This window comes from Callospermophilus lateralis, chromosome 6, assembly GCF_048772815.1.
Source record: "Callospermophilus lateralis isolate mCalLat2 chromosome 6, mCalLat2.hap1, whole genome shotgun sequence".
Taxonomy (NCBI): Eukaryota; Metazoa; Chordata; class Mammalia; order Rodentia; family Sciuridae; genus Callospermophilus; species Callospermophilus lateralis.
The window spans coordinates 272667-285690 of NC_135310.1; the positions used below are offsets into that span (position 1 = coordinate 272667).

At 44.5% G+C, this 13024-nt stretch overlaps 1 protein-coding gene across 3 annotated transcripts; it reads left to right on the forward strand.

The window, feature by feature from the left end:
- The first annotated feature begins 4298 nt into the window (after positions 1-4298).
- Pdcd2 (programmed cell death 2) lies at positions 4299-10729 on the forward strand. Of its 3 annotated transcripts, none has more exons than XM_076857996.1 (6): positions 4299-4601; positions 4896-5132; positions 5905-6036; positions 8765-8868; positions 9811-9924; positions 10110-10729. In XM_076857996.1, exons 1-6 carry the CDS (start codon positions 4319-4321, stop codon positions 10266-10268), a joined length of 1029 nt encoding a protein of 342 aa, XP_076714111.1. In that variant the 5' UTR covers positions 4299-4318; the 3' UTR covers positions 10269-10729. The 3 variants fall into 3 exon arrangements, with proteins under 3 accessions (XP_076714111.1, XP_076714112.1, XP_076714113.1); XM_076857998.1 differs by lacking the exon at positions 4299-4601 and adding an exon at positions 4633-4704; XM_076857997.1 differs by lacking the exon at positions 9811-9924.
- Positions 10730-13024: the final 2295 nt, after the last annotated feature.

A 13024-nucleotide genomic window follows, 5' to 3' on the forward strand; every position in this document is an offset into this window, starting at 1 on the left:
GAATAGAGCTCTGAGGCTTATTTTTTAAAGGGACATATTTTTTTTTCCTTTCTCCCTCTCCCTCTCCCTAACCTGGGGGTAGGAAACAAGATTACCTGGAACTATCAGTGTTCCACAGGAAGAAGTTGTCTGCCAGAGGATCTAGGAAGTGAATATCTCTCCAAATTAACAAATGAATCCTAATACACTATCAGCATGCCCTGAGACCTCTGTCAGGGCACACCTGGATAGTAGCCTTTGAATAGCTCCTTTAAAAGCCCTCTGTTTTCCCTGATGGGCAGAATCACAGCCTCGGGGGTAGGAGTCCTGTGTTTCTCCTTTGCTAGCAAAGTAATACAACATTTCCTTTTTCTCAAAACAGAGTCCTCATTATTGGATTGGCATCAGGGACAAGGACAGAGCTTTTGGTTACAAAAGGAGACAGGAAGCCTAGGACTTCACTTCATTTTGGGTGAAGTCCTCTGATTCCCCCAGCTTCAAACAACTTTGTCTTTGCATTATTATTCATTAGCTGGTTGCAAGGTTCAGCTATGTGTCTCTTCTGCATTCCAACTTTATTGGGGATCCCAGAGAATTTTCAAGAAAGGTCCACCCAGGTCCCCCTCTTGACTTCAGACTTTCAAATCTCCACTGTCATGACAACTCTAGGTTACTTTGGTTTATGCTGAGCAGTTCTAATTTTGGGGGGGACAGGGGGATACTGGATATTGAACTCAGGGGCACTGGACCACTTAGCCACATCCCCAATCCAATTTTGTACTTTTTTTAATATTTATTTTTTAGTTTTGGGTGGACACAATATCTTTGTTTATGTGGTGCTGAGGATCGAACCCAGTGCCTCCCGCATGCTAGGTGACTCTACCTCTGAGCCACAACCACAGCCCCCCAGTTTTGTACTTTATTTAGAGACAGGGTCTCACTGAGTTAGCGCCTTGCTGTTGCTGAGGCTGGCTTTGAACTCATGATCCTCCTGCCTCAGCCTCTGGAGCAGCTGGGATTACAGGGTTGTGCCACCACACCCAGCTAGTGACCAGTTCTAATTTGACCCATGCTGACTGGTTCCGAACCATAAATACTTACAGATTTTCTGGTTTGGAGGAATTATCCTTATATCCCTGAGTTTCAGGATTTGGTTTGTGATATGATCACAAAATTCTCCCCCTTCATGGTAACTTGAATTTCTCTTATCAGTGTTATTCAGAGCCTGCATTGCTGCTGCAGATAACAGGTAGTTTATTGAGGAATGTGACATATCCTGTCCACTTAGGCCAGGTGGGGGTTGCAGGTGATTTGCTTCTTGGAAAAGAAGGCACATGGGGGTTAGCACATTGGGCCCAGTTTATGGAATTATACCCTGAACCTCATGTTCCCACCACTCACATTTGTCTGTCCCTATATCCATGAGAGGAAACCAAAGCTTTATTGACAGAGAATATCTGCCAGGCTGCCCTTCTGCAAGGTGCAGTAGCCTGCTGAAAAAACTTCTTATATAGTCATGTAAGATGAAGTAGCTATAAAATAACCCATCTGGTCCTCTGATTGTAACTTGGTGTCTTTGTTGTGGTTTCAGTAGTTAGAAACTCAATGAGGCTGATTAATGAGGTCATGCCTGGGTGGCTTCTGTCTCCCAAAAATACTGTCTGAATCCCGTAAGAATTCAAGGGGAACTCAGGCAGCAGGATACGCCCTATTCCCAGCAGGAATAATCTTAAACCCAGATCCTCCCTGGTCCTTGAGCAAGGTCACCTTACATGCAATGTCACTGCAAAATGTCTAATGCAAGTCCTATTTCCATGAGTCCTTCCACTAAGCAACATGGGGTACGCTGGCAAGGAAATTATCATACCTACTTGGCTAATAGCTCCCAGCATCTCCCCCCTTCTGAATAATTAAACAACAAGTAATGTGGCTTAAGGACCGTGCCTGGTAGGTTGTCCAATTCAACATATGGTTCTTACCCGTCATCGGAAAACTGACCTTTAGGCATCAGCCTCCTGTCTTAGGTTGATACCACTGCAATTGGATCATACCTGTCACTGACTACCGGTCCAGCATACAGCCATACTTGTGGATAGGTCTAAGCACCAGTGGGGGGGTGAGGTTCTTTGCCTCACCTCTGTTGGCCCCCAAATTTGGCCTTGGTGCCAGTGGGGGAGTGAGGTTAATGTGGCTTAAGGACCATCACTAGCAGAAGGGAGGAGGATACAGAAATGCCACGACACCAAGCCAAATGACGGCTCCTTTGGAAAAATTACATCACTGGTGACACCATCAGCAAAGATATGCCAGCACTACCACAATTAACATGGGGTGCGCTGGCAAGGAAATTGTCATACCTACTTGGCTAATGGCTCCCAGCAAATGAACACCCCCAGAGCAGACAGAGAGCTGCTAATTAATGCCCCCTGGGCTGTTACCTGCCTGGATCACTCCATTTGGCCCTTCCCCCTGCTTCTCACCTTTTGGCCACCACACAGGTATCTCCTAAGCAAGAAGGAGAGAGATAAGAGGGAAGAAGACAGGAGAACAAAGAAAACCTAAGATGTATAAAAGGGGTAAGGTGCTCCCAGTTCTTGGGATACCAGGACAACAGCTATGGCCTGTTTCTCTCTCCTGGGAGAAGTCTGTGTCACTGTTTTTTAAATAAAATTTGCTTTCTACCCTTGCCTCTGCATGCTTCTCTTATGTTCAAATTTAAACATTTGAGGAAGCAGAACTTGGTGACTGGTGGTATCAGGAATACGAGATTAAGAGAATAATTCTATAAAATGAGCCCACTATACCAACCCCCACAGGCTTTCTTTGCCAAAAAGCAATTTGCCTGCATCCCTGACTGGCCTAAGTGGCAGGCTATGTCACATTTTTCAGCAAACAACCTGTTATCTACAAGGAAATACAGGACAGGAAACATTAAGAGGACTCCAAGTTACTTTGAATGGAGAGACCATTTGAATGGAGAGACCCTTTTAATTTGTGAGAGTGTATGGTTAAGAATCCAATTAGAATAATTCAGCATGGGCCAAGGTGACCTACAGTTGTCATGGCAATGGAGACAAGTACGAGGTCACCCTGTTATCAATCAAAAGTGGATCTGGGTGGAACTGTCTAGGAATTTCCCTGGGATCTTCAATAAAACTATGGACTGCAGGAGAGGCAGCTGTTCCTCTCCTCTCTGAAAGGACCCACTTTTTCCCTTGAGAGTGTCCCCTTTTCTATCCCTTCAATAAACTCATTTCCATTACTCTGAGCGACACATCTGAAATCTTTCTGACTTGATGGCAAGAATCAAGAGTTTGAATAGGGGGTGGGAGGGAAAGGGAGGGGGCTGTTAGACCAGGACGCAAGAAAAGACCACTGACTCCTGTTAGGTCAGTGGTGGTGACTTAGAACAAAGCAGCCTGCACCAGAAAAGAACATCAATCAGATGCAGGCGGAAATGCCTGTCAATCAGCAGGACCCCCTCACCAATCCTGGAGTTCAGCCAACTCCCCTGACCAACTCCAAGAGGGCAAGAGACCCTAGGAACACCTTTTCCTGTCCTGAGCCCTTCCCTTCCTGCTGTAAGCCCCATAAAAGTCCAGTCCAGTCCAGCTTCCACAGGGTTTCTCCTCAGACCCTTCTCCTGTCCTCTCTGTGGGTCTGATCGTGTTCCGGGGAGTGATATCTCAATAAAGCCTGTTCAGCGCCCTTTTAAATCTGCCTCCTTTGGTCGCTGCCCGCCCTGCTTGATCTGACAACTCCAATTAAAATCGAGTTGCCTCTGTTTCTCAGATCCCAGTTCTGAAAGACTATGAACCTGATGCTTTAAAAACATTGTGCTGCTGAAGTGCATCATGTAAGAATTAAGAGCAACATAAATTTTAAACAAAATCACCTAATTTGGATTGTCCATGCCTTCCTCCGCTGAAAATATTTATTATATACGGTATTCCAGGGCTTTTCAGGGAACTGGCTAGATCCTTCTGCGAGTGGATGAGTTTCCACGTGGTTACCTAACCTACTTCCTCCACGAAGGGATTAGCCGCTGAGTGCCCGGGCTTATTAATACTACTCCTTGAAGGCCTCGCCCCACCACCGGGCATGGCTGTAGGGCCCACTGGGTGACCAAAAAGTCCTGCTGCATCACAGCTGAACTCATGAAAAAGCACCCCTCTGTACTCAGGTACACTTTGGTACCCCAACGTGACTAGCGCCTTCCGGAGGGAGGTCGACCTTCGCTTCCGGTCCTGCCGCACTTCCGCCTTGCGAGCGGTGCCAGACTTCCGGCTTCCGGTCTGGGCGAGTTCCGCTTCCGGCCCAGCGGCCCTCACTCGCCCCAATGGCGGCAGCCCCGGCTCAGCGGGTGGAGCTGGGCTTCGCGGAGCCGGCGCCGGCGTGGCGACTGCGCAGCGAGCAGTTCCCCAGCAAGGTGGGCGGGCGCCCGGCGTGGCTGGGCGAGGCCGCGCTGCCCGGGCCTGCGGCGCTGGGCTGCGCGCGCTGCGGCCGGCCGCTCGCCTTCCTGCTGCAGGTGTACGCGCCGCTGCCGGGCCGCGCCGACGCCTTCCACCGCTGCCTCTTCCTCTTCTGCTGCCGCGAGCCGCCTTGTTGCGCCGGCCTACGAGGTGCGGCGGGGCCCACGCGCGAGTGGCGATCGCGGTCCGTGCTGGCTTCACTCAGCTCCGCTGACTGTACCCGACGAAATGCCGTCTCGAGTTTTAAATGCTCGTTCGTTTTCATTTTTGATTTCTCTCTAGGAAATAATCTCCCTAAGAGCAGAAACTTAATTCTCCAGCTATAAATGAATGCCTTTGTATAAATAAGTAAATCATTTTACAAGGCATATGGCATAGAGACTCGTTGTTTGGATTGCTGTTTGTGTCGCTGGACGTTTTTATACCTTTTCTCTTTATTCTTAGTTTTTAGGAATCAGCTACCCAGGAAAAATGAGTTTTACTCCTATGAGCCACCATCTGAGAACCCTTCCCCAGAAACAGAATCTGTGTGTCTCCAACTTAAGTCGGGCGCTCATCTCTGCAGGGTTTGTGGCTGTTTAGGCCCTAAAACGTGTTCCAGATGCCACCAAGCACACTATTGCAGTAAGGAGCATCAGACGCTAGACTGGAGGTTGGGGCACAGGCAGGCTTGTACCCAAGGTAAGTCCTTTTTTTTCTTTTTTAATCTCAGCTGTTTCTTAGTTTCATCCAACACTAATATTTTATTTCCAGGTTAAATTGGAAAACAGAGTACAGTTCAGAAACTTCATTGCTGGTAATAGGAATGTTTTCATAAGGGTGACAGTAAAGTCTTCATCAGTGTTGTGTGACCAGCCTTGCTCTAATCACAATCTGTGATCCTAATCTAAAATACCAGCACTACATATATCAAAATTTAGTAGGGAAAACTGTTACTATGCAAAACATAATATAGTCACACATTATTTCAGTTAACAACAGGCAACCTGCAACAGTGATCCCTTAAGTCTACAGGAGCTTAAAACTTTGCTTAGTGGTCAACACAAGACTCCTGTGTTTGGAGTGATGCTGGTGTAAATATGCCTACTGTGCTTCCAGCTTGCAGTGATTATGTACAGTACAGACTGCTTGACAACCAGTAACTTGTTTATGAGTTTACTTCTTATTGTCTTACAGCACACTCCTATTTAAAAAAGCAACTTACCATATAAAACAGTATGCTGAGTTAGGCCAGCAGTAGCCTCATGTTCTTATGTTGTCATGACTTTTGACTGCGTGATGAGGCTGTCAGCCGACTGACCTGCCCACCCAGGTTTGTGAGCACATCCTGTCCTGGCTTAACAATGAAATCACTCAAGGACATGAGGCGGTACTTTAGAAATGGAAAATTTATAGATTGTCTTCAAAACCACCAAATGGTTACTTATGATTTTGTTAATATTATTTGTCTTAGATCATTTGGACCATACAGTTCCAGACCACAACTTCCTTTTTCCTGAATTCGAAATTGTCATAGAAACAGAGGAGGAGATTGTGCCTGAAGTTGTGGAAAAGGAAGAAGACTTTGAGATCACAGGAAGCATGGGTAAGGAGTCGGCATCGGCACTCATGATAAAATATGGTAGAAAGGGCTTAGTACGTCAAGAAAAGTGGTCCTGAGAGGAATGAACTCTATTTGGAGACCATAAGCTGTCCAGTGAAAATACCCTTCCTGTACCTCCCTGGCGTGTGTCAGGTACATTCTGCTTCCTAAAAATCCTGGGAAGTGAGTCAGGTACCACAACAAAACCCTGGAATCCTAACTGCTTGGAAGGCTGAGGCAGGAAGACTGCAAGTTCAAGGATAGGCTCAGCAACTTAATGAAACCCTGTCTCAAAAAATAAAAAGGGCTGGGGATGTAGCTCAGTGGTAGAGCACCCCTGGGTTTAATCCCCGATACTACAAAAAAAAAAAAAAAAAAAAAAACCAAGATGCTGGGTGCTGGAAATTTGGAGGGTTATCTTGGGTCCCAGATCTGTCCACCAGATGGAGATAGTAAGAGTACGTGGTGGTGTTTGGTTTCTCTTTCATCTTGCCAGCTTTACATGCATGCTCGTATCAGCTTCTCTGGAGTTCATTCTCTGGGTAGTGTCTGTGCTGATGAGTACCCAGCACTTACTCAGCTGAGGGGCCATCTGTACACATTCTCAATGACCTCCTGAAGCTGTCCCACATTGCTAGTGAGGAAGTTGAGGTTCTGAGTATAACATACTCTGGTCAAAATAACTGATAGGTGTTATCATTCAAGCTGGAGCCTAGTTATTGCCAACTCTAAAACCTGAACTCTTATCCACTTCAACAGGATTACAGAAACTAAGAATGTCAGCTTTCTGGTTTACAGTTCAGTCAGCTCATACAGTCCAGAACACTTATTGAGAGTCCTGCTTTGTGCTTTGCTTCTGCTGTTGAATCCAGTGGGAAGCAGCAACCTCCAGTTTTGGGTTGTCTTGTGGAGGAGCCCAGATACTGCTTAGGGAGGTCAGGTTCCCTGTGACAACCAAAGCAAGTTTAGTTGCTGTGATGATGGTATAGAAAAATGCGGGGGTGGGGGTGCGTGTATTTGTATGTGTAAGTAGTCACTAATCAAAAATAAATGAATTAGTCTCATAACCACTCTAAAACTATTCTAAATTACTTAGAAACATAGTGGGGTTTTTGTTGTTGTTGTTTTGGTACCGTTGAGCCGAGAGCCTCACGTGTGCTAGTCAAGTGCTTTATCACTGTGTTACATTCCTGGGAAACAGTGACTCAGCAGTACCTCCCTGATAGGGTCTGCCTCAATAGAGAAAAGACAGTTTTGGTGTTACTGTTACTTTGAGATGTTGTGTATTAGGGAATAAAGCAGATGAGTCACCATGTTGGTCTGTTGGGCATGGAAGAAATTTTCCATGTAAAAAAATGTAAGATTAAATGAACACCCTGTAGGTCTGAGTTTATACTGAAAGCAGGGTTGTGAATTTCTGATTTATCTAATCTGCTACAAAGGCTTAGAAATAAAAACAATCAACTCAGTAGCAGTGGGAAGTCTTTTTTTTTTTTTTTAAATATGTTTTTAGTTGTTGGTGAACCTTTATTTATTTATACGTGGTGCTGAGAATCAAACCCAGTGCCTCATACATGCTAGGCAAACACTCTACCACTGAGCTATGACCCCAGCCCAGCAATAGGCATTCTTGATGCATTTCTCTTTAAAACAAACACTAGTTTCTTTGGACAAGTGGTTGGTTCCAGAATAGGGGAAAAAAGCACAAGATGCTAGGTTCGAACAGTGTTGGAACAGTCTTCCAGAGATCAAGGAAGCAAAGACTAATAGGGCCATGTCAGAACTCAAGAACTAATGTGAAAAGGCTCCAAGTGGCACAGAATAATCTGAACATCCATAAGAATACTAACCAGTATTAAAACACTTTGCATGGCTCTAGGATGATACTTTAAAAAATAATCATCTGAGTTGAAATTTGTAAATAAAGGAAAATTTGTGTCTTTCAAGGGGGTGTGTAGCTGAAATATTCATAGTGAGATGTCTGGGGTTCACTTCAGGATAACTGAGTTGGGGCCTTGAAATTTTAGTTGGCACTGATTCACTATAGTATTTCTAATTTTACACATGTTCAACATTTTCCATAACAAAATGCAAAAAAAAAGAAAAAAAAAAAGTGTCCCATGGGGGGGATGTCGTCCTGAACCTAGGTTTGGAGTTCCTTAGTGGAAGAGGTTGGCAGGAAGTCAGAGGGAACATCAAAATGTCATATAAGGTCACACTGGATGTAGGCTGCTCTGGTTCCTCCTTCCATCTTAGCTGTGCCAGTGAGTACCACTAATGAGTGCTCTTGTGATTTTACTAGTGGTGAAGTGTTACTTCAGCCTATGTAACTCAGTATTGATCAGAGTGTTTTGATACATTACAGACAAAAGGTTGCCTTGGCAGCCACCAGTCTCAGGGTGGCTGGAATCCCAAGAATGAATGTGCAACAGAAAATGGGTGTTGGGTGACTGAGTGTGTGTGCAAGGGGACTTGAGAGTAGCCATAAGGAGGGTGCATGTTGGTTAGGTGTCCTGTGTGTTGGGCAGGGTGCTTGGCTTGGGTCTGTAATTTGGGAGCGGGCATAGTAATGATGTACTACTACATGAAGCACCTAGAAATGAGCACCAGTTTTAATATGTGAGTTAACAGGGAAAGCTGTTGGTTAGAACTGGGTTCCCTTCACATGTGTGAGTTGTTGCCATGTGGGATGGCAGGAAGTTTCTGTAAAGTCACTGTGTTACTTTTCCAGATGAAGCTCTTGAGGAAGAACTGGATTCCATGGCAAAGCATGAATCCAGGGAAGATAACATTTTCCAGAAGTTCAAAGCTCAGATAGCCCTTGAACCAGAGCAGGTAAAAGAGAATTTATACCTCTTCACTTTATTTTTCCGTTTTGTTTGGTGAGTGTGGTCCCTGAGAAGTGACTCCTAAGCTAGTCTCTTCCTTCAAAGTCCACAGACATCTTGCTACTGTGATATTTGCCCAGATGGGACACATAGAAAGGTGCTTTTGCACTTATTCTCCACTTCACATTCCTGAACTCCTAAAGGTATACTGTTTATCACACAGGATTCATTTTCTAAAGAAAGCATCAGCCATGAGATGCAGTATTGCCTAAGATACATGACATTTAGGCACCACTGGCTGTGCACGCACGCGCGCACACACACACACACACACACAGCCAGTTCTCCAACAGATAAACACACTTTCCTCTATAACTTCCTTCACCACAAATACATACCTAAGATAACTCAGCTATATTCCTAAAAACCAGTCACGGAATCAATTTATAGGAAGGATTCGACCTTGACCTATGTTCCAAACGCCAAGAAGATGGTTTTTAGCAATGATTCTGCTTTTAATAAGACAGCCACTTGATTGTTTTGGGAAGCTGATTTCAAATGAATTTATTATAGGCACCGTGTTTCACTAGGTATTTGTCCTTTTGGAAATGCTTCAAGTTCCTTACATGTGTTTGAAGGTAAGTACCAACTCAGGCAGCATTTTGTATAGGAAGGGGAGTCACAAGCTTTAGTCCCTTCACAATGTACTTCCTAGATGAGGATTCTGATGGGCTAGGAAGAGAAGGCACCATGTAGGAAAGTAGCTGAAGTAGTGGCTTTGAGCCAGGTGAGGCAGCATTACGTGCACACCGTGAACTGCCTTTCAGGTCAGAGCCACATCACACGCTGTGGAGCCTGTGCAGCCCCCTAGATGATAAATCAGAAATTTCTACCACTGAAGACCATGGGTGAGGTGTTCCTGTTTGAATGTGGTCCTTGCTGATTTTAGATTCTCAGATACGGCAGGGGTACTGAGCCCATCTGGATTTCTGGTGAAAACATCCCTCAAGAGGAGGATATTCCCAACTGTCCCTGTGGTGCCAAGAGAATATTTGAATTCCAGGTATGGCCTTAAGTTAGGACTATTTTAGTGTATAATCACCCTGCTTTGTTTTTGAACATTTAGAAACTTTACCAAAATACGTGCCCATGGGACAGCAGTAATACAGAAAGTGCCCTGTGGTGATGGGAGCAGATGGTGTTCTGTGCCACGAGGCATCTTACTCACCCCCATGTCACTCTCCTCAGGTCATGCCACAGCTCCTGAACCACCTCAAGGCAGACAGACTGGGCAAGAGTGTTGACTGGGGCATCCTGGCTGTCTTCACCTGCGCCGAGAACTGTAGCTTGGGCACTGGCTACACAGAGGAATTTGTATGGAAGCAGGATGTAACAGAGACATCTTAAAGACATCTTCAAGCCCTAAAAAAGGTTACTAACATCTTACAGCCTTGCAATTCCATCTCTGATTTTATCCCTAAGAAAGTAACTGTACCAGAGATGGAGGAACAAAGATGTGGCTTGGGGCCTTGTTCAGTGTTAAATATTTCTAAAACAATGTCCAGTAATGGAATTATGTGAATTTGGGTACATCCAAGTGAAAGGTTATTAATGATACACACTTAACACGGATACCAAATGAGCGGGAGGTCTAAATTAACACCAAGAGACCATTATATCATGGTATGTGTTTCTGTAAAAATATTTATACATGTATATGTACAAAAATATAAATTTGAATATAAATATAAAGCTGCACACCGACTAAGAACTGGTTTACCTATGAACAGCGGGACTAAGTGAAATAGTCTTTTTACTGTGTACTATTCTTGTATAATAAAATGGGTTTTGTGCCTTTTTAAGTCAAACCATCTCACTCCGAGCACTTTTCCACCTGTAATTTGCAAAGGCAAAGAGAGAGGTAAAATTCTAATGGACTATTGTTTGAGGACAGAACACATTGAGATACCCAGGAACTAAAGCAGCAACAGAGCCTGAGAGGAAAGTGGCACCATCCAGGACTGACCTTTGTCAGCTAGGGGCCCTGCCTACAGAGAAGACAGACTCCATAGTCTGCCTTCATCAAGGAACTGGACAGAGTGAGTGCCTGCCAGGGAGCAGCCTGAAGGTGAGCAAAGGTTGGCTTCAAGTGGGCCACGTTCTTTCTGGTCCATCTGTAGACAAGTAGCCAAGGCTGGTTTCATGCTCACATTCCTTTTAGCCCAGAGTGGCTTCAGAGGGACAGGGTGGTGGTGGCTTTGAAGCTGGGTGCTCAATAGGCAACAGCCACCACATGCTGCTAGAGGTTATTGTCATCAGCTAGTGGCAAAAATTGGTCACAGCACTTGGTGGGAAAGGCAATGGTTTGGGTCTTTGTGTCCCAAAAGAAATAATTACTTAGAATGTGTTAGGGTCTAAATGGTAAGAGCTGCTATTTAGGGACATTAAAAATTAATAATACCACATAAAAATTTTGAATATGTTAAGCGGGCTGGGGATGTGGCTCAAGCGGTAGCGCGCTCGCCTGGCATGCGTGCGGCCCGAGTTCGATCCTCAGCACCACATACAAAAAAAAAAAAAAAAAAAGATGTTGTGTCCGCCGAGAACTAAAAAATAAATATTAAAATTCTCTTTTAAAAAAAAATTGAATATGTTAAGCAACTTCATTGCCACTCACAACGTCGAGCATTTGAAAACACCATAAAATAAGCACATCACCACATTGCCATGCTCCTACAGGTGTCAATCACTGCCATCTAACATACTGCTCATGTTCAAGTGCCCTGCCTGGCTCGCACACTGCCTACTCACTCTAGAGAGCAACGTGCTCCACTCTGCCTTTTTATCTCAGATATCTTAGTGCTGGTGTAACAATCCTTTGACAGTTTCAGAGATGTTTTGGGGAGTCACACAGGCTGTGTGTGTAAATGTGGGTGAAGTAAATGAGCAATTGCAAGATACTGGACATAACAGCATAGACTCATCAGGCTGAGGCAGGAGGAACACAAGTTCAAAGCCAGTCTCGGCAACATCAAGGTGCTAAGCAACTCTCTATGTACAAGATAGAGCTGGGGATGTGGCTCAGTGATTGAGTGCCCAAATTTAATCCAACTCCCCCAAATTCTAGCTAATAAATGAGAGATTAAAATCCCATCATTTTGCAACCCACTAATGAATTATAGCCCTAGGAATTACACAGGTGTATCTGTAGTAAATATATGCTAAACTAGAGCATGAGTCTACAGCTGGCAAAACCCAGACAAGCTCTACAAGCCTCAAAATACACTAGAAGAGGTAGAACGTAAAAACAGCTACTTTAAATGGACATCTAGCCAGTGTTAGTGTCTAGGAGTTTCTGTGGACTCTGGATAGACAAGTGTGAGGAGTGCCTCTGAGCCACTTTGCACCTTATGCTGAGCATTCATACAAGATTTTAAATCTCAAAGAGTCCTCGGCCTCTGAGATAAGCACTGAAAAAATAAAATTATTATTTAAAGACCACTGCATGTCTAGAACCTGTGGTGCAACCAACTACAGAATCAACAACACTACTAAGTTTAGTAATATGACTACTACTTTTTAAACTTTTCATGAAAAAATTTCACTAAGAACTCAACAGAAACCATAATGTATTTAGGAATTGAGGAATTGTGAAATGTTGAAGCCACCTATGAAAAAATCATGGAACTTTTGCTCAAGAAAGAACAGAGAGGATCTACTTATAGGGAGAGGCATTGCTTTCTTGGACAGATAATCTTTCCAAATGTGCCATGTGACAGAAATACAAGCAAAGGGTATTCTATACACTGCTGCCTTTGGGCTGTAACCTGGTATGACCTATCAACACCAAGAATGTATAAATGACCTTCAACATGGCAGTTCTCATCTGAGAGTTTTGTCCAAAACAGGGGCACTCCCTGAAGCCCTGTGTATAGCAGTGAGCTCTGGACACAACAGGATTGTCCATGGTGCAACTAATGCAGGTCGGAGATGTGTTCGATAGACTGTAAAGGCACAAAACCAAACACATACCTTAATATATTTCTCCAAAAGTGGTATCATAGCACCCTCAAAGGACAGACTTGCAGAGGGCAAGGCTTGGAATATAGCCAGTAATCTGGTGGTTACCCCGGAGAAACAGGCAGAGGGGCAAGGAAGGACAG